Here is a 27,626-nt window from a genome sequence, read left to right on the forward strand (position 1 = left end):
AATATTCCTAAGAGGGCGATATTATTCCCATTTTACAGATGAGATGAATGAGGCTCAGAGAGTTACTTCCCCCACAAGTCTAACCATAATTCTCGGAGGTGAGGAGAGGGTCAGTCAAACTGGGATCTTCCTTCAAAGCCCATGCTCTTAAGCATTGTACAAACTTTGCTGCCCAAACATTTTTTTTTTTTAAAGTCTGCATCGTTGCCTAGTGGCTGATGTCCACCCTATAGGATAATATACGCTTTCCTAATTTCCCCACAAACTAGAGACCCTTAAAAACCTTGCAGAGGTGAAATAGAGGAAATGAGCCTCTGTGGTCTACTTTTTGGACCTTCTCTCTGGTTTCTTTTGGTTCCACATTGGTTCCTTAAGGGCATGAAGGAGCAAGGTCATCTGCAGAGCTGCCGTGGAGAATGGTTTCCTTTGCTGGCATTCACTTCGGGTCTGTCACGGAAGCATGGCATTACCTTTGCCCCTTGCCCCCTCCTCCATCAGCCAGCTCTGTGAGCAGACAGAGTCGCTGAGCCCAACTCAACCCTGAGAAGTTTCTGAAAGGTTATACCCTTGAAGCTCTCCACGGTGCAGGCAGCACGTGCTAAAGTTTACACAGACTCCTCGGACCTCTGAATAGAGAGACTAATTGTGGGGAAGCTGCCTTTCAGCGCACAGGATGGGCTGTTCTCTGTGGGTTTTACTATCAAAAGGCTTTCAAAAGTGTAGTGGAGCCATTGTTGAATATTTCACAATGAATTAAATACCATTTATCTCCTCACAGCTGTTCCATGTGAGTGAACGGAGTGCTTTTTTTTTTTTTTTTTTCCTGGCAGAAGACGTCTGCTGTATAAACCTAAGCACTGGGGTAATGAGATTATTTGTGTGCGAATTCTTTAGGAAAAGCGTTTCTTTATTTTAAACTCAATGTGATGCAGGGCTGCTGCTCAGGAGATGGCAGGGAGAGCCTCGGAGAAGAATGCGATGGAAATGTCTAAGCAGAGCTGGGAAAAGCAGGGGTGAGGGGCTCAGGGACCAGACCTCCAGCCTCTGTACATTCATCCACATTTCCCCAGGGCCGCCTGCATCTCCCAGATCTACTCACTGGGCTATGGAGGCGGGAAATTCCATATATTTTTTTAGTAACAATTAATCACTTTTCCATCTGCCCTTTCAAAATTCCTTCCTGATCTCACAAGTTTTAAATGGCATCGAAGGAACCCTTGTTTTGCTCTCTACCTATTTTTATATCAAGGAGCATTTAAAAACTTTAAAGTGTAAAAGACACAAAGAAAATCGCTTTTTCATAATGTTGAGGGCGGTTTCCACCCTTAGGACATATTTGACCTTACTGTTGCTAGAACATTAAGTGCTTCACGGAGTATCCAATCATCTTCCCTTGCTTGAATTACTTTCCTCTTCAAATTTTTCATTGCCTTCCGTAGACATTGAGCTTCAGGTAATCAGTGAATTGGAACTAAGTATAAAATTGATTAAGATTAAATACTAGAGTAGCCTTAACTCTTCTTAAAGCATCATCGGGGAGTTACCAGCTCTTCTTTAGATCCATTGAAATCCAAGAAAAAGACGGGAAAGAAATGGGAAGAAGAGGGATTTAGATTATCCACGGTGAAATTTAACTCTGAAATCTATTATTAAAGGAATTTGCAAATTGCCTCTCCCCTCAAATATCCTTCAGGATATTTCAGAAGTAGTTTAAGTAATTTTTTATTATCCTTCTGCTTCTATCACATAAGACAAAAATTTTGAACCTTTTGAGAGAAGTTCAGGAGAATGTTTCAGGATACTATCAAACGGGTAAGAGTAGGCCAGATAGGAAAAGAAGAGGACAGAGCGTTTCAAATGTAATTCTGAATTTCTCCCATTTTGATCCCTTACTCCCTCCGCTTCCCAAATTTCCCAAAGTCTATGGCAGGGTGGGCAGGTGGGAATGAATCATTCTTCCCCTCGCTCTAATGGAGGTGAAAGATCTGCTGGAAAGGCAAGAGCGAATCTATGCCGTTTCCGTTGCTTTAAAACACCTAATCTTTTCCCTCTTCCTGGCTGTGTACCTGTACTTTGCCATGTGCGTATATACCAGGCTTTGTTTATTTTGTTGTAACAATCACTATAAAAATAATATATCTCTTTAAAGAAAATGTGTAAATTAAAGACTAGTTGGGAGGGGAGGGGGAGGCAGTTCAGTTCCATCACTAATGGTTAACACATTGACGTCTCTTCCGTGGATATTTTCTCTGTGACCAGTTCACCTGGATATCACACAGGTATCTCAGTTACCACTGGGCTTATCTCTTACTCCTCTGCCTCTGTAGGAAGCCTGTCTTTACCCTCTACCCCAGTGTCACGTCCTCTGCCAATCACCAGGCTGGAAAATGGGGAGTTACTATCCACTCCCTGCTTTGTGCCTTAAGCCTTGTGTTGGTCAAGGCTCTTTTTGTTTGCAAGTGGCAGAAACCTGGCTCAACTGGCTTTATTTTATTTTATTTTTTAACTTTTTATTTTATATTGGAGTAGAGTTGATTAACAAAGTTGTGTTAGTTTCAGGTGTACAGCAAAGTGATTCAGTTATACATATACACGTAGCTATTCTTTTTCAAATTCCTTTCCCATTTAGGTTGTTACATAATATTGAGCAGAGTTCCCTGTGCTATACAGTAGGTCCTTGTTGGTTATCCATTTTAAACATAGCAGTGTCTACATGTCAGTCCCAAACTCCCTAAGTATCCAATTTCAGAAGGGGATTTATTGAGTTATAGAACTGAGAGATCCAGTAGAAGAGCCAGCCTGCGGAACTCTAGACAATCAAATAATCTTGTCAATTCCCCTTTTCTCCTCTCCCTCCCCCCTTCCCCCTCCTTCCCTTCCTCCTTCTCCTCCTTCTCCTCCTTCTCCTCCTTCTTTAGCTCATGTCTTTGCTTTAGTAGAGGGGGGCTGGGAGGGGTCCCATGCTGGAAGAAGAGGGGGAAACTCTCGGGAGAGAAAAACAGTAGATGACCAAGTCTGTCAACTTTATCTCTAAATATCTCCTGAATTTACCCCATCTTCCCTCTTATTATTGTCAATACCTTGGTTCAGGTCCCAGTACCCGTGAGCTAACCTTTTATTGTTGAGATCATCAAGTGTTGCAGTCACTGATTTTTGTCTTCCCTGTTAGTCTACACGCACCTTGAAGGTAGGGCTTTGTCCTTGTCACGTTCATAGGACGTGGCAGAGGGCCTGAACTGTCATAGGCACTCAATTCGGGTGTGTTGGGTAAAGAGACCAGGGTTATTAAATTCATCTGTCAGGATGATTGTGAAAAGTACCCAGGATTTTAAAATCAATTAAGTCGCTAAATTAAAAAACAATGAAACACCCCCCGCCCCAAACCCTTCAAAAGAAAATTCCAATATTGTCCCAGAAGGCCCTTTGTGTTCCGGCTCTTCTCCTTCTAAGGTCAAGGGACTTTACCATTTATTCCTGTGTCCCCAATACTGAGCCTAATACTTGCCACGGAGCAGAGCGTTGATCATTATCTGTATCCTGCTTGTCCAAACTCACCACGGCTTGTGGTGGGTGGTTGGTGGCTTGGTAGTCAACTGGATCAGAAATAATTCAGTTTTGGACTGGGTTAGGGTCTAAGTTGACCTTGGTTAGAGCCCTTTTATTCTGTCCTTCATCAATCAGCACATACATATTGAGCTCTTGTTCTGCATGGGATACTGGGCCACAAAGTAGGGCGGGCGGCACACTTGTCTTCAAGGGGCACCAGCACAGCCTTGGTGGGGAGCTAAGGGAGACACAGCTATGCCGGGCAGTCGGGTGAGCCTGGGAGGAATGGGGATGATAAGGACGGCATTTTTGCTGCAGACTCCAGGTAAGGAGAGACCAGCACAGCCAGGCTCCCCCGGGGCCTCTTTCCAAATTGAGAGAAAGGGAAGGTGGTGTGGGGGGAATTCATCTTGAGGTTCATTCGTTTGTGCAAACTTGGTCAGGGGAACAGGACAGAGTTCAATGTGAAAAGGGGCTGTTTTACTGATGTTTAGAATAGTGGCCGCCCTTGTTCTGCTTTATGTATCCTGGTTCCTTGTCAGTCTTTCCTGCGTTCCCCTCTGTTGATTTTCACCTCCCTGGCCCTAATCTGCCTGCCTCCAGAGATGAGTTTATCCTCTCCTCGGGCTTCCCAACCTGAGTGCGACGTTCCATTCCCTGGGTCTGCTGCTTCTCACTTCGTTAGCGTTGCCGATGTTTATAAAGCCAGGAGATAATATTTTTAGGTTTCATTTGGAGTTTCCCGGGCAGCCTCTCTTTAATCCACTTAGGAAGTTTAGAAAAGAAGGTCACAGAAATGTTAGATGTTTTTCCACTGAACTTTGGTTAAGCAAATGGTCTTGGGGTGATGTTCACAGACTCCACCGGGCAGACTTACCGGATGACTGGAACTCCTTTCTCTTTCTTTTATTCGTCTTGCTTCACCTCTGGAAAAGCACAGTTGTTTTGTTTTGTTTTTTTCTTTTTCAAACAACTTTATTGAAGTAAGCCTCACTGAGATACAATTCGTTACACGATACAATTCACTCATTTAAAGTGTAAAATTTAAGGGTTTTTAATATATTCACAGTATTGTGCAATTATCACCATAATTTAATTCTGAAACATTGCTGTCCCTCCTAAAAGAAACCTCATACTCATTAGCAGTAAGTCCTATTCTCCCTCCACCCGCCCCCGCCTTGCGCTAGTAACCACTGGTCTAAGTTTGTCTTTTTAAATTTACCCTTTCTGGACTTCTCTTGTAAATGGAATCATACCATATGGGAGCTTTAGTGACTGATTCTTTCACTATTTTCAAGGTTCATCCATGTTGCAGCATATATCAGTACTTCATTCTTTTTTAATCACTGAATGCTCTTCTGTTATATGGATATGTCACAACTTACGTGTCCATCATTTGATGGACATTTGTTGGCACTTTGTATCTGTTAGAAATAATCCTGCTATGAGCATTCATGTGTAAGTTTTTGTGTGAACATGTTTTCATTTCTCTTGGATTTATGCCTAGAAGGGGAATTGCTGGGTTGTATGGTAACTGTATGTTTAACTATTTGTGGAACTGACAAACCATTTTCCAAACTGGCTGCACCATTTTACATTCCCACCAGCAATATACAAGTGTTCCAGTAATGACATATCCTCACCTGGACTTGTTATTGTCTGTTTTCTGGTTAGATCTCATCATGGATATGAAGTAGTATCTCATTGTGGTTTTGATTTGCATTTCCTTATTGACTGATGATCTGGAGCACTTGTTCATATGCTTATTGGCCATTTGTTTATCTTCTCTGGAGAAATGTCTATCCAAATCTTTGCCTGTTTTTTAATTGAGTTGTCTTTTTACTATTGAGTTCATCATGTAGTTTAGACATAAGTTCCTTATCAGATATATATATATATATATATATATATATATATGATTTGCAAATATTTTCTCCACTAGTATGAGTTGTCTTTTTACTTTCTTGATGTGATAATTTGCAGCATGAAAGTTTTTAGTTATGATTAGCCCAATTTATCTATTTTGTTTGTTTGTTTCATCTTGTTGTTGTTGTTTGTGCTTCTGGTGTCATATCTAAGAAATCATTGCCTAACGCAAGGTTATGAAGATTTATGCTTTCTTGTAAGAGTTTTATAGCTTTAGCTCTTAGGTTTAGATCTAGGATCACTTTGAGTTCATTTTTGTGCAGTGTGAATAAGGGATCCAATTTTTTTCTTTTGCATATATATATCTTATTTTCCCAGCACTATTTGTTAAAAGATTTTTCTTTCCTCAATGTCTTGGCCCTCTTATAAATTTTAAATACATAGGCCACCTATGTTTATGAACTGTCTTCTTAATCTATGGCATAAATAATAATTTGTAGGGCCTCCCTGGTGGTGCAGTGGTTAAGAATCCACCTGTCAATGCAGGGGACGCGGGTTCGATCTGTGGTCCGGGAAGATCCCACATGCCGCGGAGCAATTAAGCCGGTGCGCCACAACTACTGAGCCCGCGAGCCACAACTACTGAAGCCCACACAGCTAGAGCCCATGCTCTGCAACAAGAGAAGCCATCACAATGAGACGCCCGTGCACTACAAGGGAGAGTAGCCCCCGCTCACCACAACCAGAGAAAGCCCACGTGCGGCAACGAAGACCCAACACAGCCAAAAATAAATAAATAATAAATAAAAATTTGTATTAAGTGGTTTTTTCAACATTGTTCACTACGATAAATCAGTATTTTTTTTGGTTTATAGTGAACTTGGTGGGTTAGGATACCAGAATTCTAAGTCTGGTTTGAAATGTGATTTTTTTGAACCTGAAAAATCCCCCAAATTGCCATTCATTGTTTATTTTGAGCCAGATACTGTCAAATATTTTACATATATTATCTTATTTAAATCTTACCAAAACATCCTGTAAGTTATTATTAGCTCCATTTCATAGATGAGGAAGCTGAGCTTTACATAGTTGAAGTAACTTGCCCAAAATTACACTGTTAGTAAGTTATAGACCCCGAATTTGAGCACAGGTCAGCCTGACTCTGTAGCCTAGTATTAAACACTGTGCTGGGACTTGAGCAAGTTATGTGAAGTAATAGTAACCAGGAATAAGAAACAGAAAGCAGCCACTGTGTGTGCAATTTGTGAAGAATGCAAAATCTGAAAATCTAGTTATGCTAAATGATTATCAATTTTCACATCTCTAAATAGGAACATAACATCTTCCCCTGACCTCCTGTGTTACAGTTAAACCAAGACAAACGGTATTTAATTTTGAAGTTACTTAGTGTATTTTAACTCCAAGGAGAAAAAAAAAAATCAGCAGATTTTTTAAGGAAAAAGTCATCATGGCTTTATGAATTAATTGTACAAATCTCAACTTAATGCAAGTGTTTGCCAAGACATCGATATTTCTATTTCATCCTTTTGGTCTTATGTTTGATAAGTTTCTAACAAAGTTACTAACAGTTGTCTGGAGAACGCCCTGAACTTACAGAGTTGACCATACAAAAGACTTTTAACCAAATTAATAGGTTCAATTTGGGCATCTTGAAGGAATAACCACTGTGAAGCCCAGGGAAGTAGAAACCTGTATTTCTACTGTATTACACCTGTAATATTGGAGGTGTCAATTCACAGAAGACCTGAAATCACCCCCACATCCTCTCCCCCATCTCTTCTCTCCTTCTCCCTTCTTTCCAGTGCTCACTTGCCTTTGGTGAAGAATTTGGGGCCTGTGACTTTACAACAGTGAAATGTCTCCCAGGATGTATTGTTTGTGTGTTTGTGATTGCCACGTCCTACTTGTCATGAAGTCTCTACTGGAACGTGTTATTATAAAATCCCAATGAACATATATAGGTGGGAAAAAAACTATTAGAAATATGTGTTTTGTGACCAGCTGCTCTTATTGCTAATGCGTCCCCACATTTTCCTGCTGTAGCTGCAAGGAGATGGGAGGTCGACTGGAACGTTCTGGGTGCAGGAATCCTCTTGTCAATTTCCCTTGCCCTGTAGTTCCCGCGGGAAGGGAGCTGACGCCATCCTCCACTTCCCCTTAATCCCCAATCCTGATCTCCTTCCTCCTCTGGTTCATCCTTGAGTTCAGGCAGATGCATCACTGGGAGTCCTACTGTATCCTCCTCCTAATGACAGCTTCGCTTAATTCGATTTTGAGTGGAGATGGGTAGGAATTAATGTATGAATCGTCTTCTCTCCACTGCACCACACCTTCCCTCCTTCTCCCCCTACACACACTTTCTTGGTGGGAAAATGATGACTCGGTTTGTGATATGCAAGTGATAAAAGGTCTAATAAGAAATCCAACAAATGATGACAGAAGACTTGGCAGAAGAAAACCACATTTGAAAGTCCCCGAATGATAGAGGAGAGTAATTCGGGACATAGGAATAATCTGAAAGAGTTGCATGAATGTGTGCCTTCACTATTTTGCACAGCTGACTTGGATCAGAATCATGCAGGCTAGGAAAGTCTCTGTACCCTGGACGGATGCTGTATGCTGAGGACCAGGAGGCTTGCCTTCCTCTTGGACATTTCTCAGAGGTGCTGTGAGATGTTGATGGAAGTGACCTTCCAGGCTATAAGGTAAAATGTTGCTGTTATTTCAATCAGAGAAAAGGAACTGTGCTTACTCACATTTAATTCTGAGGTTTGGCACATAAAGGACTTAAAATGACCCAAACTCTATGAAGATAGTGTGAAAGGGATATCTCCTAGTTACTCTTCTAAGGGACCCCATTTGCAGAATTACATGGCCAGCTTACCCTGAAGTCATTGCTTAAATAACCTGCTAACTGGAATGTATTGACAGGAACTATCAACGCAGCTTCTCCCAACGGTCAATTCCAATCTCTTCCTGCTCCAAATAAGAGGTTCCTTGTGTGTTTTGATTTGTCTATATTGTGCGTTTTAATATTGCTCCAAACCACAACTGGATTTAGAAAGCAGCTATTGCTATCACACATAATGTATGCTAGTTTCTAAGACCTTAATAATATTGTGTTTACCCATTGTACTTAATTCTTGCGCCCAATAGCTTCATGACAGCAGTCATATTTGCAATACATATTTCTTTCCTTATGTTCCTATTCTTTGATTAAAGTTCATTGATGATATACATCTGATAGTTCTACTTGATTAATGCTATGGCATTCACACCTACGTTCATTTCCAATCATTCTTCTCTTTCTACTATGTTTTCTATTTATCTTTGTTGTTAGCCGTTTATTTCTGCCATGTAGTTTATTTGATCTGTCCTTGATAAATTAACAGGTGGGATTTTTACACTCTCGACGCACAGTGGCTGCTTTGTAGTCATACTACATGGTACATTGAGGAAAAAGATCGCTATAAAAATGCAGATCGATTTGCCTTCATCTATTATCCTACTTTATACAGATCTTAGAAGTCTTGGATGAGTCTTCCGTAAGGCAAGACCTGAGGATGGAGACGCACTGTGGTAAAGGCAAGTAATAAAGAGCTTATTGCCAGCCAGAATCTAATTTTACAGCTTTCAATCCATTATGATCATTATAAAGTGGGCATTCCACTTTAGCAAGTAGGAGGCTTGCCAGAACAGAGTGGCTGCCAAAGGAATGGCAATGTTTTCTCCCTTGGTCTTAGGTTGGAGGTTCTGTACTCGCTGATATGATTACTCATTGCTGTAAGATCATGGAATCTTTCTCTGTGTCTTTATCCCCTTGCTTTCTCTCTATATATAGAAGGTACCCTCAAATATTAGAAAAACGCATCTTTCTAAATGTTGAGGTTGTGATGGTAAAATAACAAGGGAAGAATTGACCCCAAATGGCATTGTGCATGGAAGTGAATTTATACAAGAACCATCAGGGAGTGATTGTAAGGCTTTATGTTTTAGGGATGGGAATCATTCAGTGACTCTGACTGTTTTTTAAATGTTTGTGGATTTGGCAGAGTTCAAAATCTGTTTTGCCAAGTGCTTTAATTTTTTTTTCTGCTAATTTTGAGGTCCATGAGTATTACGTGGGAAACTTAAATTGTATATGGGATTACTTTATAATTTAGCCATCCATTCATCTGTATAGGACATTTGAGAAGATTGGTGACTCTTCTGAAAAACACTTAGAAGGAAAGGTTGGTATGGTTTGATGATTAAATGAGCTACAAACCTCAAAGACTGGAGTTGATTTGAAGAGTTAAGCTCTAGAACTATTAAACAGATTTAGAAAAGGGCTGGTCTCCTTTCATTTTATTATTAAAAATTTTTTTGTGTCTGAAAAGTGTGTATGTGTGTGTATGAGATTGGACAATTTCAAATGGGGAGAACCGTGTCATAAGGTAGTAATGCCCTTTTCTAAACACGCAGGGCCATCTATAGTGAAGCTAGAGGTGGGCCTGATTTTACCATCTCAGGTCACTTCAAAATAAATATATTTTATTTATTTATTTGGTCGTGCTGGTTCTTAGTTACGGCAGGTGTGCTCCTTAGTTGTGGCTCACAGGCTCCTTAGTTACTGCATGTGAACTCTTGGTTGCGGCATACATGTGGGATCTAGTCCCCTGACCAGGGATGGAACCCGGGCCCCTTGCATTGGGCGTGTGAGTCTTAACCACTGTGCCACCAGGGAAGTCCCTCAGATCACCTTTAATATCAAATGGTTGTTTTAGTCACTCCTCCATTTCTTCACGATTTCATTCATTTATTCAGTTATCTATTCTTTCAACATTTATTAAGCATTTACTATGTCACCAGGTCCAAGTCACTGTGTTTTAAGCTGGAAATTAAAATTTGAGTAGAATATGACTCCTGACCTTGAAGGGCTGAGATTATTTTAAGCCAGGTGGTTAAGTGCTCAGTCAGAAGCCCATGGGCACTGACTTGAAGTCAGTTTGTGTGAGAGTGCAAAGGAGGAAGTGCCTGATTTTATCCCAAAGACCCAGGAGACCTGCAGGGGGGTGGGGGTAGGGTGGGCAGGGTAGATGTGATGTTTGCTGCTGTTTCCTGTTGGATGAGTGGGATGGGTGGACCAGGGCTTTCCAGAAAGGGAAAGGCCTGTAAAAGTACACAAAACAGTGAAACACTAGGGCATGTTCAAGGGATTCCAACAAGTCCAGGACTGTTGGAGAGCAGGGGAAGAAGGTGAAACCGGTCTGAGAGATGGGTGGGGGCCAATTTGGGCCATTTGTCCCATGCTTGGATTTCATCTGGTTAGCACTCCAGAGTCTTTGAAGGAATTTGTTATTTCTACATCACGGTAAAAAAAAAAAAAAAAAGGGTTGAGATGTTCTCTCATATCTCCGCTTTCCTATATAGTGTCCTTCTGAGAAGCTTGTGCTTCTGTTTCACGCAGGTCTGGGCGGATGTCTTGGCCGCATCCTCCCGAGGCTCCTGGACTTCCACGGAAAGTCCTCCGGAAACGCTCCGCTGCTGGGGTAGCACTTCCAGACTGCGATGTGGGTGGATTCCCACCAAAGGATTTGCATTGTGACAGAAGTGTTCCCTTCCCAAATCATTTATTTATCTATTTATTTATTTTTGGCTGTGCCGCGGGGCGTGTGGGATCTTAGCTCCCCGACCCAGGGACTGAACCTGAGCCCCCTGAAGTGGAAGTGGAAGTGCGGAGTCTTAACCACTGGACTGCCGGGGAAGTCCCTTATTTTCAGAATAATATAAAATTTGTCTCTTTCTTTAAGCTGAGTATAACTCAAGCCTGAGCTCTGGATGAATGTGGAGCCTGAACAAACCCGGCAATACTGATGCGGTGGCTTTTCAAAGGCCAGCGATCTGTGATGGGGGAACAGTAGGACAAGTGGAACATTAGCTTGTCTATCTCTAGGCGCTTTGCAGAGGTTCTGGATGGAGGAAAGCTAATCAGGAGACCTGCATGGGGAGAGAGGCGTGTTATTTAATTAGCTTTACAATGGGCTGACTTGAAGGCACGTGGTGGTTTTAATAGAGGCAGATAGATGTCCTTTTTTGCAGGGCTAATTGTTGGGAAAAAGCAGGGTCTTTGTTCCGGCCCAGCATGAGGGCTCTGATCTCTTGGAGCCCAGGGCTGCCCCTGCTTATAATTTTAGACAGAGCTATTCAAGTCTGCCCTGTAGAGAAAAGAAGAACAAGAACAGTATTGTGTATGCAGGATCTGTGCCCAAACCTCCCCAAAGTCACTAGGAAAAAAGAGAGAGAGAGAGAAAGAGGACCCAGCCATGTACATCTTAGAGTATTTCCCCATCACTTATTTGCTATGTTTGTTGGAAAGGGCAAAGCCATCCTTTAATCAACTTGGAGCTGAGGTGGGGTGACTTAACTAAACAATTTCAGAAATCCAATTAAGTCCACTTTCCCAGTGATATGGCATTAATCTTGCCAAATGGAGCAGGCAACTCGCAAGGAGAGTCTGTGCGTTCCATGCTGCCAGTCTTCATGGCCAGATGCCAGGCATTGGCGATGCCAGGGTATGAATTATGTAGCGGATGCCCCTAAATAGCAAAATCTGTGTTGCTGAGGGGCAGGGTGGGCTATCTTCCCTTAGGGTTCAACTCGTCGGCACAGGTAGTGACACAGCAAGTAAAACACTTCATCTGAATGCCAGGAGGCAAGTCCGAGCTCAGAGAGCGGCTGCTACATGGGCCCAGAATCCTGTAGCTAAAAAGGCATGGGTACAGCACAATTAGAGATGGTTAGAGGTTGAGGTTTACAGCACAAGTTAAGTTGTTAGGAAACTTCTAGCTGTCAGAAACAGAGGGGATAACGTAAGAAAAGACTTCTGTGAAGTGACTGCAATGGTGTGTGGATGGGGGGCGGTGAGGTGCTAGTTTGGGGAATGCTTCAGGCAGCAAGATACAAGGTAAGTACTGGACAGTGTGTGTAAGATTCTGCTAAGTTAGAGATTGGCTCGGAAGCCAAATAGTGAGGCCGTTTGCTTGGGATCTTATTTTGCTCAGTTTGTATGAAATCACTGAATGGGTATCAAACATACAACCCAGAGTGGGGAGAACCCAGTATTGGAAGGAGTCCTAGAGGGTGTATCTTCCTCTCTGCCCTGCTAGTGTGTGATGTAGCTGTGACCATATGTTTAGAACTTCCATAACCGTATTTCATGTCTATAGAATGGGTATCAACTCCCTTTCATCCAAGGGGCCTGGTGTCCGGATCTGTATAATTTACATACTCAGACTTAAAACTATCTTTATTATTATGTCATGACTTTCATGGGACCACCATGTCCTCATCTCTTGGTGAGAACACTATCGACCACAGCTTGGATTAACTTCCGTGAGAATTTTATGGTCACGAAATCCAAAGTCACGATTCCGATTTTTTAAATTATTAATAGCGGCGAAGCTCTGCCGCATTCTGCGTTAGACATAGTGCAAAGGGCGTGGCACAAATTCATTCCATCCTCAGATCAGCTCTGTGAGCTGGGCACTATGATCAGCTCCATTTTACAGATGAAGAAACTGAGGCTTTCTGAGGCCAAGGGACTGACAGCTGGAGAGGGGCCAAGCTGACTCAAACTCTTGTCCACCTGCGGCCAAAGCTTGTGCTCTTGACCGCTCTACCCCACTGCCTCCTCAGTTCTTTTAGAGTTTAAGGGCATTCCTTGTAGTTAGGAAACCAAAGCCTGATAGTTGATCTGGCAAAAAAATGGGCTCCTTGGAAGCAGGGACATTTATTTGGAATTGTTTCCTTATCTCCACACCTCAGTTCCATTCCATTCAATTAAAAAAATACTCTCCGGGAGAGAAAATGTTAGCTCAATAAAAATGGGGAGTATATGTGGATGCTGGGCCTTTCCTGGATCTGGAATGGTGGTTGCCAGCCATCTGGTCTCTTTCAAGGTTGTGGAGTTCCCTGAAAGAAAAGTCCATGATCTTTTTGATTTTTCAAAATTCTGAACATTATTTAGAATTTTTAATTCCTGGAAAGGGACCTCTCCTGGGAACCTGCCACAGGAGAGCCCCTTGCCGTTTGCCCTCCCACTCTCTGCTCTCAGCTCCCCAAGCAGCTGGACCTTCCTCCTTCCTCCTCCCCTCCCCTCCCCTCCCCTCCCCTCCCCAGCGGGTCCCTGGTGGTGCTTGCTTCCACCCAAGGCCTTTGTGTGATGAAGTCTTTCAAGATGGTCTCTCTGTCTGGGGAAAACACATGTTTCTGATCAATCTGATGAAATACATTTCCATTAAGAAATAACTTCTCTGTTTTCTACTTTCTTCCTTCTCCACCTTACCTATCATTACCCATCATCTCGAGCCCTCAAGGCTTGAAAGGACTTCCCCGGCCCGAATGATTCCGTGGCGCCTTCTTGCACGTCACATATGCTGGACTTGCTTCTCTCCTCTTCACCAGTGTGAAGGGAGAAAGGTTTTCGTTGTACAGGAGCCAATCCAGATAGATGAGATGTGAGCTGGGGTCTCTTCCACCATCCGCTACATTCTGACACCTTCATAAGGGGTGAAGCAATGTGCCTGGTGAGCCCAGCTGTCTTCTTGTAAATTAAAGACGGCTTCATCTCTTTGGCCCTGGAGAACAGAGAATTAAATGGGAGCCGTAATCCCGGAGAAGTTGACATATCCCTTCTTGAGATTGTTTTTCAACTGTCGTTGTTCTATCAGTGGCATATTTGGGGCTCAGTACATTCTAAATATGAATAATTACTCAGGACACCCTAGAGTTGTTTTTATGGATTTGTGTTCCTGCATATTTATGAAACTTAGATTCTGTGCACATTTGTTTTCGGGACAGTACACATACAAAAAGAGATTCGAAACAGCAAAGGACTTTAAAGAGTGCTCTGCATCCCACTTCCTCTGTTACTAGATTTAGCATCAACAAACAGAGAATTCGTATAAATTCATCATGAGGCAGTGATGTGCACTGGAGGATGCTGAAGGCCAGGGAGGGGTAGATGTCTGAGTGAGATATTTGTAGATGACAGCTTCAAAGTATGTTAATTTTCTTGGCTAGTAAGATGTTCTCAGTGTGTTCTCACATTTCATTTTTTCTTGGGTCGATTATGTGTAACTAGCTCAGAGAAAGTGACGTAAAATGACGTGTGTCTCTAATTCTATTCACAGATTAGTGGCAATGGTGGACCCTAACCAAACCCATTACTTCCTTGGTTTCCATGGTTTAAAATCAGCCTGCATTTCCCTTGCAACCTTTCCATTATGCATCAGCAGATATAACAAATTAAGTGCAGGGAGGTGTCATCTGCTATGGTCCAGCCAGCCAGAGAGGTTAGGCCTTCTTTGAGTGTCTTTGTGCCACCTGCTAGGTGGTAGCAGCTCATTTGACTTTCCCTCCCCTCCCCTTTCCCATCATCTCTCAACATATCCCCTTTCTCACTGGAGAGGATGCCTATAGCATGGCCAAACAACTAGAAAAAAAAAAAGCATTGCTTCTGGGGACCTGACAAGTTATAGTCAATTTGAGAAGGTGGAGGGGATTTGTAACAGGCACTGGACTCCCTATAAAGTGTCTAACTATTCTTTCTCACAAAGATGGAGAAAATTGGGTTCATTCCATGTATTCTCTTATCTTACGAACGATGGATATAGCTATTCTACACCTTCCCTTCGTGATAATCAGTGAAATAAAAGATTCAAGTTAAAGTTCAGAAATTCCTGAAGCCTGCTTCTGACAATATGAACAATGTGCTGTGTAAAAGTTCAGACTAATGACAAAATGACTGGTTTGCTTGGTGGTAAAGCCAAATGCCATTTTCCACAAACATGTATACACTCAGATGAAAAACAAAATGAATACGGTGACCTTAACAACATTTTCCTTTAAGGGCATGAGAGGCAGGTGATGAGAACAGCAGAGTAAAACTTTATAAAGACCTTTCCAGTTGGAAAAGAGTCACCCGGTTATCTCTTTAGTCTTAAACTTTGGGCAACTTTGAGTCTCACATGACACCAAAAAAAAAAAAAAAAAAAAAAGACTGATATTTGAGTTCAAGATCGGTATTTGGAATTTTAGGAAGTTATCTGTTCATTAAGTAAATAAACAGCATAATTTATTGAGTTCATACTGTTTTGAGCTGAGCACTGGAGGTGATGACAGAAACTAATCACTGCCTTGAGGGAGTGTAGGAGGCGGACGTGCTTATTCAAATACTCCCTTAGGGTGTGCTTGGGCTGTTGGGCAGAAAGGGGCACCTTGTGGGTGTGGGGAGGAAGATTCTTTGCATACAGAAAATGTCCATGTTGGGGAAATACTGAGAAATACCCTCTGTGTTTGGTGTAGATTTTCAGCTTGACCTTCCCTTGCATCTTCTGTGGTCACCTCCTTTCACTTCCATTCTGCTCTGAATCCTTTGCAACTCTTCCAGCTTGAGGACTTCCTGTTGACTTGTTTGACTGTCATCCCTTGACTGTTGGCCACGCAAGTCAAAGAAATCGACTCTGTGAAGGTACTGGATCCATGCCCAGGCCTCAGTTTCATTTTGGAATCTTGGAGATTTAAGTCCCAGAATGACAAGGACATAGAATCCCTGGTGACTCTACCTTCTCGTGTCCCACCTCACCGCGCATCCTTCCACTGTTCTCAGCAAAGTTCCCCTCTACTGCTTCCTCCTGTACTATCTTTCCTTTTTCTCTTAGAGCTATTCTTCTAGTACAATCTGCTTCCTCTGCCTAACTTCCAGCATCTAGAACTGGATGGAGAAACTCTCCACCCCATCCCCGCTCCTTCATCTCTAGGGTGGTAAATGCTCCTCGTTTGGGGCAATGGACTTGGCATTTCAAAATGAAAGGGGGAAAAGAAAGGGGAAGATTCCACAGTAAAATTATCTTAAGATTTAGACCACAACTGCAAAGAACATCTGTTTTGAAATCTGGTGTTGTCTTTGTAACCCAAGAGAAAAGCAGGGTAAGATCAGAGGAAGGCCTTAGCCTTCCACCAGAAGAAACCACCTGCCGTGTGGGGAAGGAGCCTGGATCCTGTCCTCCTGGGGTTCAGAGCTCCCTGCCAGGAGCCTGGTTCTCTGCTTCCACCCTGTTATTAAAGAATATTGGGTCTCCTGCCATTTGTGCTAATGCCATCGTCCCTCTACCTCCTCCAGAGGCCAATTTAGGACAGCTTACATTGGAATTCATACTACATGATCCCAGAGGCTCCAGGGTAGCCTGCATTCTGCATGACCCAGGCCCAGGAGGGAGCAAAAAATCCTGGGAAATGTGCTCCGTTCGCTTCGAGGAAGCCAGCTGACCGTGGTGTGGAGGGAGCCTCGTACCCCGCAGCCTTGATCGGCAGCCCCTCACCTCCTTCTGTGTGGGCAGAGCCTGAGCTGCTTCAAGAGGAATACGTGCCGTCTGAACTGGTGGATTTTCAAATGTCGCTTGGTCTGTGGATGAGGCCCATCCATCCCACATCGCTGGGGCTGAAGCTGCAGCTGAGTGGTTCATAATTACAGTCTAAAGAAACGGCAGACAGCAGTAGAGCCAGCCCAGACCCTTTCTCTCCTCACAGCCCATGCCAAGCTGTCACCCACAGGGAATGCTAGTGTGGTTACTGAGCAGCCTGCTTGCCCAAAGACAACACGTCCAGTGCAGAGGAGACTGTTAGATTTCTAGAGACTGAGGCTGATCATCTATCTGTTCCTGTGTGCACTGTTTCCTGCTTCCTTTCTCAAGAGTGTCTGGGAACAGACCAAGCTGAACTGCGGTGCCCTCCCCTGCAGTGTGGTATCTGTAAACCCAAGGAGATGCCGGGAGAGAGGATCAGGGGATCCCATTCTAGAACCAACACTGTCTTTTTCAGGCTGTGTGGCCTTGGGCAGAATGACTTACTCTCTCACAGTCATTGTTTTCCTCTGGAAATAAGAGAGCTGACCGTGACTATCTCTAAGAGTCTCCATCTCACTCTAACATGTGACAAAGCCAAGACCTAAGGTTTTGTCACCACGAACGTGATCTTCCTTCTGAACTTGAAATACAACTTTTCGGTGACTCTTAAATGCAAGTCTGCAGTTTTCTCTCCTAACCAGGTAGTGCTGGAATTTCTCAACTGAGGCCGAAGCTGGGCAGGTTCCCAAATCAGGAACTGAGGGGAGGGGCTTGGAGAGATTTTTTTCAATTAGAGATGATCGTTCCCCTTATCTCTCCATAAGACAGTTCAGGTGAATAGGGGGTCCATGTTACTCTGTAAAGGGGCTGACCATGCAGAAGATTTTTATGTGGTTCCTCCTATAGCCTATGGTCTACTGGCTCTTAATAGCAGTAACAGTGATTTAACTTTGAGCTCCTCTTCTGACCTAGACACTGCTAAATGCTTTCCATGCACTATCTCATTTAATCCTCCAAAGGACCCTACTTTAAGCAGAGAGGGACTGAGGTTCAGGTTTGTTTAAATGACTTCTGCGTAGTAATTCAGCTGCCTAGTGGGTAGAGCTGGAATTTGAATCTGAGCCTTATTCCAGAGCCTACTTACTCACGCTCATCTTGGTTTTATCCTGGAGAACTTTCCCAGGGCAAACGGCCCCGGTCCTCCCCTCTCCCCGCCCACCCTCACTCTCCTCCCTGGCTTCCCTCCTTACTTATCGCTCATTGTTTATTGTACCTTCTAAACAATAGTTAATGAGTCTGTATTACACGGTGGGGAGAGCCAGGGGTGATTTTATTCCCTGAAACAGAGATGAGGTTGTGACACTAAAAGGTTAAGTGGCTTTGGTGAGGTCACAGAGCCAGCCTGCAGTTGGCGACAGCAGCTCCGATCCCGCACTTGGGTTCCTGAACTGACCCTAAGGCCTTTTGGCATCAGAGTTTAATTAAGAGAGTTCTTTTCATTTTCTCCAATTTTCCATTTTATGGCAGCTCCCTAACTTAGGTAGATATCTAAGCCCCAGGCATCTTTCCCCCCCCCACGGTGCTTTTCAGTGACTCAACTTATCACACAGAAGCCACTTGCTTTAGAGCTAAGCTTTAGAAGCCTGTTTCTGTGTGTGATGGGGGACTGCTGCTTTTTTTTTCTCAGAGAAAAACAACCACAAATGCAAAACGGGCAGGTTGTTAATCGAGGACTTTTTTTTTTCTTTTCAATCTTACATTTAAGCCAGTAAATGAACATCTGTGAGTCATAAACTTGCTCTGGATCAGCCGTTAGTGGTCTGAATGTTTTTGCACCTACCTCTAATAAAGCATATTTTAGCTCAAAACTCAGAGATTCTTCGGTTTGTTGACGGTCAAGATGTGGGAAATAGAAAAAGTAACTTATTCTAGCACGCTTCTGGAGGAGGAGAGTCTGTCTTTCAGGATTGTTTATAATTAGGTGTATTTTTATATTTCTTTTTTATTGAGGTTGGAGCGGGAGTTGAGGGAGGAGCATAAAAGGGAAAGTTTATGTTTTTTACATACTCTATGTTTTTGAGGGAATTCTTATAAAAAATGTGACTGTTTTCTTGATGTCATTAACGTCTAACTTCACACCCCTGTCCCTCAACTCCTGCTGGCTTTATTTTAACCCCTTTGACATGAGGCTTCTAGTTTAAGGAATTTCAGCCCTTGCTGGGTGTGATTCCCAAGTTTTGGGAATATTTGAAAATACAATTCTGGTTTCTCCCAAGTACTGGAGGAGCAGACTGCTGCATTACCGGCAAAAACAAAAAGTTGTCCCTTGGTTGATTTTTCTTGAGTGCCTTAAAAATTAGATACAGTCTTGAAACAACTTGCCCAAGGGGATGGAAGGCAAAGCTCCTCTGATCTTGTCTTGTTAGTGGGGAAGCTGAGGCGCAAATGAAACCCAGTGGACAGGAGTGCTGGGGAACAGAGCTTCTGGTCGGCCAAGGCCAGACCTAGAGGCAGAGTGACTGACATCGTTTAGCTCATTTTCACAAGCGCTAGCATATCAAACTCACTTAACCTTTGAATTGGAAAGCCATGGTGGCAAAGTAAAAGCCCCTAGTGACCAGGAAGGTGATAGCTCCCTATTCAACACGTATTGATTGAGCATCTGCAATGTGTCAGGCACCAGGCAAGGCACTGTTTTTTAGGATACGGTAAGATAGAAATATCATCTAAAGTTCACAAGAACATTTAGAAAAACCTACCTGTGTCCTAGAAAGAATAAAAATTTAGTTGATCAAAATCGATCAGATTAATCAAGTGGGATCATTGCAGGCCTGATCAGATCATTAATATCCCAAATATGTAAAAATACTTTCACTTGTCCATATGAAGTGCTCCTTGTTTCTACCAGATCCAAGGTTAGATGCATAACTTCTGATAACATTAATACTCACAATTGGCCTCCTGCAGGAGTAACTTTCTTGGAAGTCTGTGGTGGCCTCTGGCTACCTTCCAAACCCCACTGCCTGGTTTGCACAGTCAAACCTTTCAAACTTCTGTGCTTCAGGACGGGGTTAGAAAGGATGATTGACAAGTTGAGCTGTCATCCTTGAACAACTGAAGGAATAAATTCCCCCGTTGCTGAAGCGCACCGTGTTTTCGGATTCATCATGGCGGGCTCTTTTAGTGTCTGGTTTGGGGGTGAGGGAGGTAGCAGCCGTGTTTAGGCTAGCCCGGGAAAGAAAGCTGAGAAACCGACTGAGGGAGAGAGACAGGACTTGCTCTGAGGAAGCTGCGCTTGAAATAGAGCAGTCACACCTGGATTAAAAAAAAAATACCAGCATCTCCTTAACATAACATCAATAAAACAAAACTCCACAAAGCAACTCCTGATTTGCACAGTTCTTCTGCTGATGTATTCGCAGCGGGTAAGGCAGGATTGGTTCAAGATCCTTTCCTTTGCTGGTCATTTGAATGTGTAAGTGCACAATTCATTCATGCGTTGTTTCCCTCAGCTTTTCCCAGGATCAGACGGGTCTGTTCTTGTCATCTGGGGGCCAGCACTGTTTTCTGATACCTTTTGGAAACACAGCTGGATGACAACATTCCTTCGACAATTAGGATTATCACATACCAATACTTCCCTCTGGTCACTGGAAGACTAGCATAATCGGCAGTTTGAACCAGGAGCCTGAGATCTGAGATTTATCTCCTATTCTTGGCTCCTCCCCTCCTTGGCTGTGGGAAACCTGTAAGTTACTAATACTTCAAGGGGACAGAACTGGAATTAGATGAAGGTAAGCAGGTGTGTTAAAACTTATCAGAGCTTGAGGTTACAGTTACAGCCAAGTGGTGGGAGCTGAACATTTGCTTCGAAATCAGGAAACAGTATTAAAAATAGCTTTCTCTGAGGTTGTTCAGAAAGATTTATGTTTTTTAAAAAATTTTATTTATTTTATTTTTGGCTGCATTGGGTCTTCGTTGCTGCACGCGGGCTTTTCTCTGGTTGTGGCGAGCAGGGGCTACTCTTCATCGCGGTGCACGGGCTTCTCATTGCGATGGCTTCTCTTGTTGCGGAGCACGGACTCTAGGCGTGTGGGCTTCAGTAGTTGTGGCACGCGGGCTCAGTAGTTGTGGCTCGCGGGCTCTAGAGTGCAGGCTCAGTAGTTGTGGCGCACGGGCTTAGTTGCTCAGCATCATGTGGGATCTTCCCGGACCAGGGCTCGAACCCGTGTCCCCTGCGTTGGCAGGCGATTCTTAACCACTGCGCCACCAGGGAAGCCCCAGAAAGATTTATGTTTAATCTTTTAGTTCATCAGAGATAGCTATCAGTGCCTGGCTCCAGCTATACATATGTGTCTAGGGTTGCACCTCTATGTCTAATGCTTGATTTATTAATTCAGACCAACTCTCTCCATTTATGATAACCAGTGTGCCAGTGGCAAACCATTAATTATGCAGGATCATGTTATGGTGTCTGAAGTGTCTGGGCTTCCCAAATGGAAAAGGGGTCTGTGTACTGGGATTCTGTCATGGCTGCGAATGACGTACTCCAGGAATTCGAAACCACAGGGCTTATGCATCACATTTTTGATGGTGGTGCTGGGAGGGTTGTCAGTTCTTTCTAGTAGAGGAGAATCTGTGAAAGGAAAGACAAAACTTTTGGCCAATGGTGACATAATTAGAGGAACAGAATAATAGTTCTCCCTGCCACCCAACCGCTGCTGTAGGGAAACTGGAAGCTTAAGGAAGCCCAGGAGTGGATGCTAGTTTGGGGGCCCTGTTCCTGACTCTCCCAGTAATAAAGACGACGTTGGGCCTTTGTTTTGGGTCTCCGGAAGGCTGCCTTGGGCTCCATCCTTATCAAGGGCAGGTCATTTTTAACTAATTTCTTAACGATGACACTTGTTGGCCCTTGAAAAATCGAAGGCTCCTCCAGCAATCCAGTGCCGATCCCTGACTCATAATCGGCTGGAGTCCAATATTCCCAGAGCCCTTTGAGGACACTGGCTTGGAGCCCCCTGCGCTTGCTCGCACGCAGGCCCCTCCAGTCGCTGCCTCACGTCCTGCGTGTCAGTCTTTGTGAATGAATGATAGACACGCACTTGGAGAACTATGCCGCTCCCGGGACGGGGCGGGAGCGGGTGACCAAGTCCTCAAGAATGCGTGGAGAATCTGACGGACTTTCCCGAAGGGCCGGAGCGGCCTGGGCACCCGCTGGCTCCGCGTGCGGCTTCTCTGCGGCCCGGCTGCAGTGCCCGGGGCGGGGGCGGGGGGGCAGAGGGCGCGGCGGACGCCGAGCTCCGCCCAGCCTTCCTTTCGGTTTGGACCGCCGCCGGCGATTGGCCGCGGGTCCAGGGCCCCGCCCCCGGCCGTGCCCGCCCCTCGCCGCCCCGCCCCTCGTCCCTCCCGGCCCCCCCCCCCCCGCGGAGACCCTGGGGGAGGGGGCCGGGCGCGCAGACCCACGGCCGGGGCTCGGCGCCTCGAGTAACGCCCCAAAGAGGAGGGGAGAGCGCGCGGGCGAGGGAGGGAGTCGGCTCCGGAGAGCGAGGGCGAGGGCGAGCGCAGGCGGCTGCCCGCGGAGAGGAGGGAGCCGGGCCAGGACTAGGAGGTAGCCGGCGGGGCGCAGGCGAGGCGGGCACCCGGCGCGCGCACTTTCCCGCAAAGTGCCAACTACCCGGGAGAGAGTTCCGGCCGCTCACCTTCTGGGCGCCGGGGAAAGTCAGCGGGAATTTGAGATTTTAGGGAAGAAGGTCCGATCCCCCCGTCCCCTGTCCCTTGTTACTTATCCTCATTAAAAAGAGAAACAACAAGAATAACAGCAAACTTGCTCTAGTCCCGTCTGTCCCCCCACTCCTGGCACCATGAAGGCGGCCGTCGATCTCAAACCGACTCTCACAATCATCAAGACGGAAAAAGTGGATCTGGAGCTTTTCCCATCCCCGGGTGAGTGGTGACTGCCGAAGCCCCCACTCCAGCTCTCGGCCAGAGGCCGGGGTCCCCTCCGCTTCTACCCCCTTCGCTCTTCCCTTACAGGCAGTGGTGCGTTTCTGTCAGAGCTTCTGCCTGAGCAGGCGATGCTGGTGGCAGCTGGAGAGAGGTAGAGAGGAGGAAGAGGACGTTGGTGGCCCGAGACCCTTGTTTGGGGGGTGGTATTTATTTTCACAGCTGTGTTTTTGTGAGTAATGGGAAAAAGCTTTTAGAATGGCCAGCACTCCCATTCCTGCTTTTTTATTTTTCCAAATGAGCGGGAACCCTCTGGCCTTATTCCTTAACGTTAGGGGGGTGGACACGGCCGCCGAGGACATCATCCCCTGACCCTGCAGTCATGCCCCAGAACTGGAGCCGCCGGATGGAGGGCCTTGGGTAGTAAGAACCCAAACGGTGTCTAACTGGCTGGCCTTCATGCACATTTTCAAATGTCTTGCCTTCCTGAGCTCCCCTGTCACATGTCCCTTTGCTATCTAGCTTCTCTTTTCTGGGTTGAGGATAGGGAGATGGGAGCAGAGCTGAAATGATCATCTTAACTGCAGGAAACATCCCGATTCTGTTCCTGCAGGTTACTCACTTTATCCATCTTTCTAATCTGCCGTAAATTTGTCCCTTGGTACCAAAGATCTGTTAGAAGAGGGAAAACCTCCCAACACCAAACGTGACTTTGGGTCTTTGATTGGTGTGTTATCCAACTCTTGGATCTGTAGGATTTGAAAAGGAAAGGGGTAGGACAGAAATTTCATTTTGTCTTAGACACAGTTTTTGGTGCCAAGCAGTTGAATGGACGCTGGAGCTCCAGAATTTCTGGAGTAAATGCAATTGGAGAAGAAAAGATGCTTTCTTGTAGGATAGGGAACTGCCAGCTATCCTTAAGAGATTCGTTATTTGGGAGGTAGAGGTATATAGAAACATGTAGGGAGAAGGTGGTGCTTTTTGGAAAAAAATTAATCGCAGTAATGTGCTTCTCTATTGTATTGGATTATCAGTAAGTTCAGCGGCTCCCCATGTTTAAGACTTCTTTGCCTCCGCCATAATTAGTTGCTTATTTTAACCCTTTCTTAATCTGCTTAAACTTTCAACACAAGCCAAGCTGACGTTTTGTCATTTGGAGACCCTGCAGAAATCTTAATAAAGACATGGTAGTGGCTGGTGTCTTCTCCTCTTAGACCCCCTAACACTCAAGCCCAGGGTTGCTCCCTGGGAGGTGCAGGAAGACTAAGGCTGTTTGTTGTCACAAGGATGCTGAGATGAACTGGCACCTCGGAGACATTTCGGGTACATAGAGCTACAGTTCAGAAATGATACTGCTGTGATGGTGGTTTTGGGGAGTTCAAGGCAGCCAGAATAAATTCTGTTAGTCACAATTGATTCAGACCATTTATAGAGGAAGTGAAAGGATAGTTCCCAGCAAAGATAGATCTCAACCAATAGGTCCTTTCCTTAAGTATGGCTTGTTTATATGTGTGTTTATGGGGAAGAGACAGATTTGGTCGTCTGGGAAATGGTGTCAATATGTCAGTCCACGAACCTACAATGGATTTGGCATGCTGGGAAGGAAAAAGAGCCCCTAGCAACACATGTTTTAGATCACAGTAAACAGCGGAAGCATTTTGGGGGAGTAATTTAGTAAACATTAGAGGTTTTAAGTATATGGTACCGTTCTGTTGATTATTGATAAAAATAAATCCTGAGCAAGTAACTATTCTTAGCTTTCCCATCTGTAGAATGGGGACAGTGAGGCCTACTGCTGCAGTCATACCCATTATAGTAAGCAAATTTATAGTGCCCTTCTTTTGCAAAAATATTTTGTCAGCAACCTTCAGTACAAGAAAATTTCAACTGATCAAAGAAATTAGGCAGTCTTCTGCCATTCATTGTAACGAGATTTGATTTCTGGCGCTATCAACTAAGTTTGAGATCATTTTTTTCTGGAGGTTTAGTAGCATATACGTGAATATTATTCCCATAACCCAGGAAGGGAAATGGAGGCACAGAGAAGGTAAGTTATTTACCTAAGAATGTCTAGTGAGCCAGCAGCTCAAGTAACATGCATCCCGGTTTCTACCATCTCAGTGTACAGTTGCCTTGAGTAATACTGCAAGTTATCTCTGTAAAGCTTAGCAGAGAAACTTCAGTTGAGACTTAAACTTGCAGGTGCAAGGATGCAGGAAGCATTGGCCAGGGCTGCTTGCTTTTGTTGGTGGGAAAAGACACTGACTGGCAAAGTGGGGATTTGCTTTGCCCATCAGACCATACAGGACATTTTTAAAGTTTAACTTCTCATAGCGTGGCTTTGTGTCTACAGCTGTGACAAGTATTTGTCAGAATGATTCTTTGGGTTGTTTAGTTTCTTATGTGTGGAGACAACTATTTTGGGAACTTACCTGGTTTAAATAATTAAACCAGGATTTCTCCCTCCCCCCCTCCCCTCATATATGAGGGCTGGAGAGAGGCAAGAGGGAGGTGGGTGTCCCAGCAGGAGCCTGGGTCATTTGCCAGTCTCAGTGGCTAGGACCTTATCAAGAACCTTTATTCACTTTGATTCTGGATTGAGACCTCACCAGGAGTTTTGACAGCTTTACGTGCCAAATTAACATATACTTGGAAATAACATTGGCATTGAATTTTCCTTGTAGATATAAAGTTGGATATATCATTTTGATTGTAATACATGATTGCCAGGTTCTCAGAGCTTAAATAGGTTAAAACAAGCAAAGCCATGGAGTGTCCATGGAGTTCCCTCCTGGTGTGGAGTTTGCTGAGAAGGGGTGGAGGCTGGGTGCCAAAGCAAATACATTCCCCAGCCGCCTAATTTTTCCTCTCCTTTCCCACTCCACTTTCTCGGTGAGGTGAGCATAATGCCCAGGGAAGATCAGGAATTCTAATTCTGTTCGTTTGCGCTTTTACAAGAATGAAAAAGGATCAGCCCCCCTCCTACCCTAGGAAAGGATGTCCATCCCTCGGGGACCTGTATTGCCCTTAGAGATAGGAAGAAGCTCCGTCCCTCTCCTAGTGCCTTTGGTCAGTCTTTGTATCTTCATCTGTATGGACCAGAAAGAAGGGCAGAGCTTCCGGGCTCTTAGGGTCGCCTGTTCACTGTGCTTCCAGACCCCCACGGACCACGCGCCATTAGTGACGACGAGCCCAGCATTTCCGAGCAGGGACTCTGTAGCCAGCTTGTCTGGGTTTGAATCTCAGTTCTGCCACTTACTAGCTGTGTGACTTTGGACGAATTACTTCATCTCTCTCTGTACTCCAGCTCCTGCATCTGTAAAATGAGTGCGATAATCCTTCTACGTCATAGGGTTGATGTGAGAATTAAATCTATTACTGTGTGCAAATCTTAAAACTGCTGATCCACAATAACAACGCAAAATGACGACGGATGTAGAATTTTTAGGGGCCCTTGAAGTGTTTTATAGGGGCTACAGCTGCCTATGCACCTCCCCTAATCGCTTATTTGAGAGGGAAAGAAGAGTAAAGTTAAAGAGAACCTTTTCACCTGCCTCACTGAGACCTCACACTCCATTCTGTGCCCCAGCAGCAAACAGCAAGCCAGGTAACTCTCAGAGTGTCAGGGCATCTCCGGGGCCAGGCTGTCAGTTACTGGCTCAGGGATCAGTCAGTTACTGTGGCTCAGGGATCAGTCAGTTACAGGCTCAGGGATCAGTCAGTTACTGTGGGTTACACTGGCGAGATTGTCAGTGCTGCCTCAGAGCCAGAAGGCCACCAAGACTAGGGGCCGGGGAACATTTACAGGGTTGATGGAAATGTAGAGTTCTTCAGTTATGCAGGGTTGGGAAATGCATCATGTCCAGTTATCATAAAGTGTCTCACATCTTATTTATTTATTTGTTTGGCAGAGCTCGCATTCCTGGCATTTTTGGTTGGTTTGTATTGCTGTTTTTTTGTCTGTGTAACTTTTTTTCTTTCTTAAAGAGACCAGACCACCCTGTAGGGGGATCACCTCCCCCTAGGAGACAAACCAGCCCGCGGTCAACCTTCCAGAGCCAGCTTGCTCTGGGCTCCATCAAAATCTCTGCAAAACCGAGAGCTGGTTAGTGTAGGTCAGGATTTTTTTCAGGAAAGCGAGGCTCCCTATTGCAAAGAGCACAGATAACTCTACAATGGCGACAGCGACAGTATAATTACAGCCGTCCCTGGTTTGCGGAATGAATCAGCCATGGCTGTGGTGGCATTCCCTGAGCTTGCAGTGAAGGTAGATTCCTGCCGTTCCCAAGCTGTAGGGATGTTTCTGCAACACGTACTGAACCTGCATCACGTGCCAGGTTCTTTCCCACTTCACACCACTGACTCTGGGGCACGGGCACAAATTAGTACATCCATTGTTCAGATGAGGAAGAGGATATTCTGAGAGACGCGTAATTTGCTCTAGGCCGGCACTGATAGAAATTTATAAACTGTTGAGTGTTGCGAGCATTTTATACCTACTGTAAAGCACCGTCTTATTCACAGAAACTCAGGGAATCAAAAGAGAGGAGACGAGGAGGCACTGGTGGTCGGTGCTTTGGGGGTTGAGGGGTGCAGGGGACCCCTGCAGCCCTGCATGACTCCTCTGAGCTTGGGGTTAGGGCCTGTCCCGTGAGCTCCCTCCAGGGCTGGCAGTCGAGGTGTGTTGCTTTAAGAAGATGCTTGAGGGTTCCAGCGAGGAGGCTTGCCTGAGATCACCAAGCAGAGAACCAGGCTTCTTGTTTTTCCAATGTCTTCCAGATGTAGTTCGTTCTCTCACAGGTGAGGACGTGATTGTGTTCACTTCCAAGGTCACATCCTTCCCAGAGCCTCCCCATTCGGCCT

At 44.8% G+C, this 27,626-nt stretch overlaps 1 protein-coding gene across 4 annotated transcripts in view; it reads left to right on the top strand.

Annotated features, from left to right (window-relative positions):
• Positions 1–27,626, top strand: part of ETS1 (ETS proto-oncogene 1, transcription factor) — a 125,331-nt gene that overhangs the window by 39,952 nt on the left and 57,753 nt on the right. The window contains exon 1 of one of the 4 annotated variants that reach the window (XM_065883255.1): positions 22,349–22,763. The exons of 1 other annotated variant lie outside the window; for it this stretch is intronic. In XM_065883255.1, coding sequence (XP_065739327.1) covers positions 22,682–22,763 — 82 coding nt within the window. In that variant the 5' untranslated portion in view covers positions 22,349–22,681. Of the gene's footprint in view, positions 1–22,348; positions 22,764–27,626 lie in introns of those variants that run through there. 2 more of the 4 variants (XM_065883256.1, XM_065883257.1) reach the window with 2 other exon arrangements.

The sequence above is a fragment of the Phocoena phocoena genome, chromosome 8 (genome assembly GCF_963924675.1).
Source record: "Phocoena phocoena chromosome 8, mPhoPho1.1, whole genome shotgun sequence".
In the NCBI taxonomy this organism is placed as follows: Eukaryota; Metazoa; Chordata; class Mammalia; order Artiodactyla; family Phocoenidae; genus Phocoena; species Phocoena phocoena.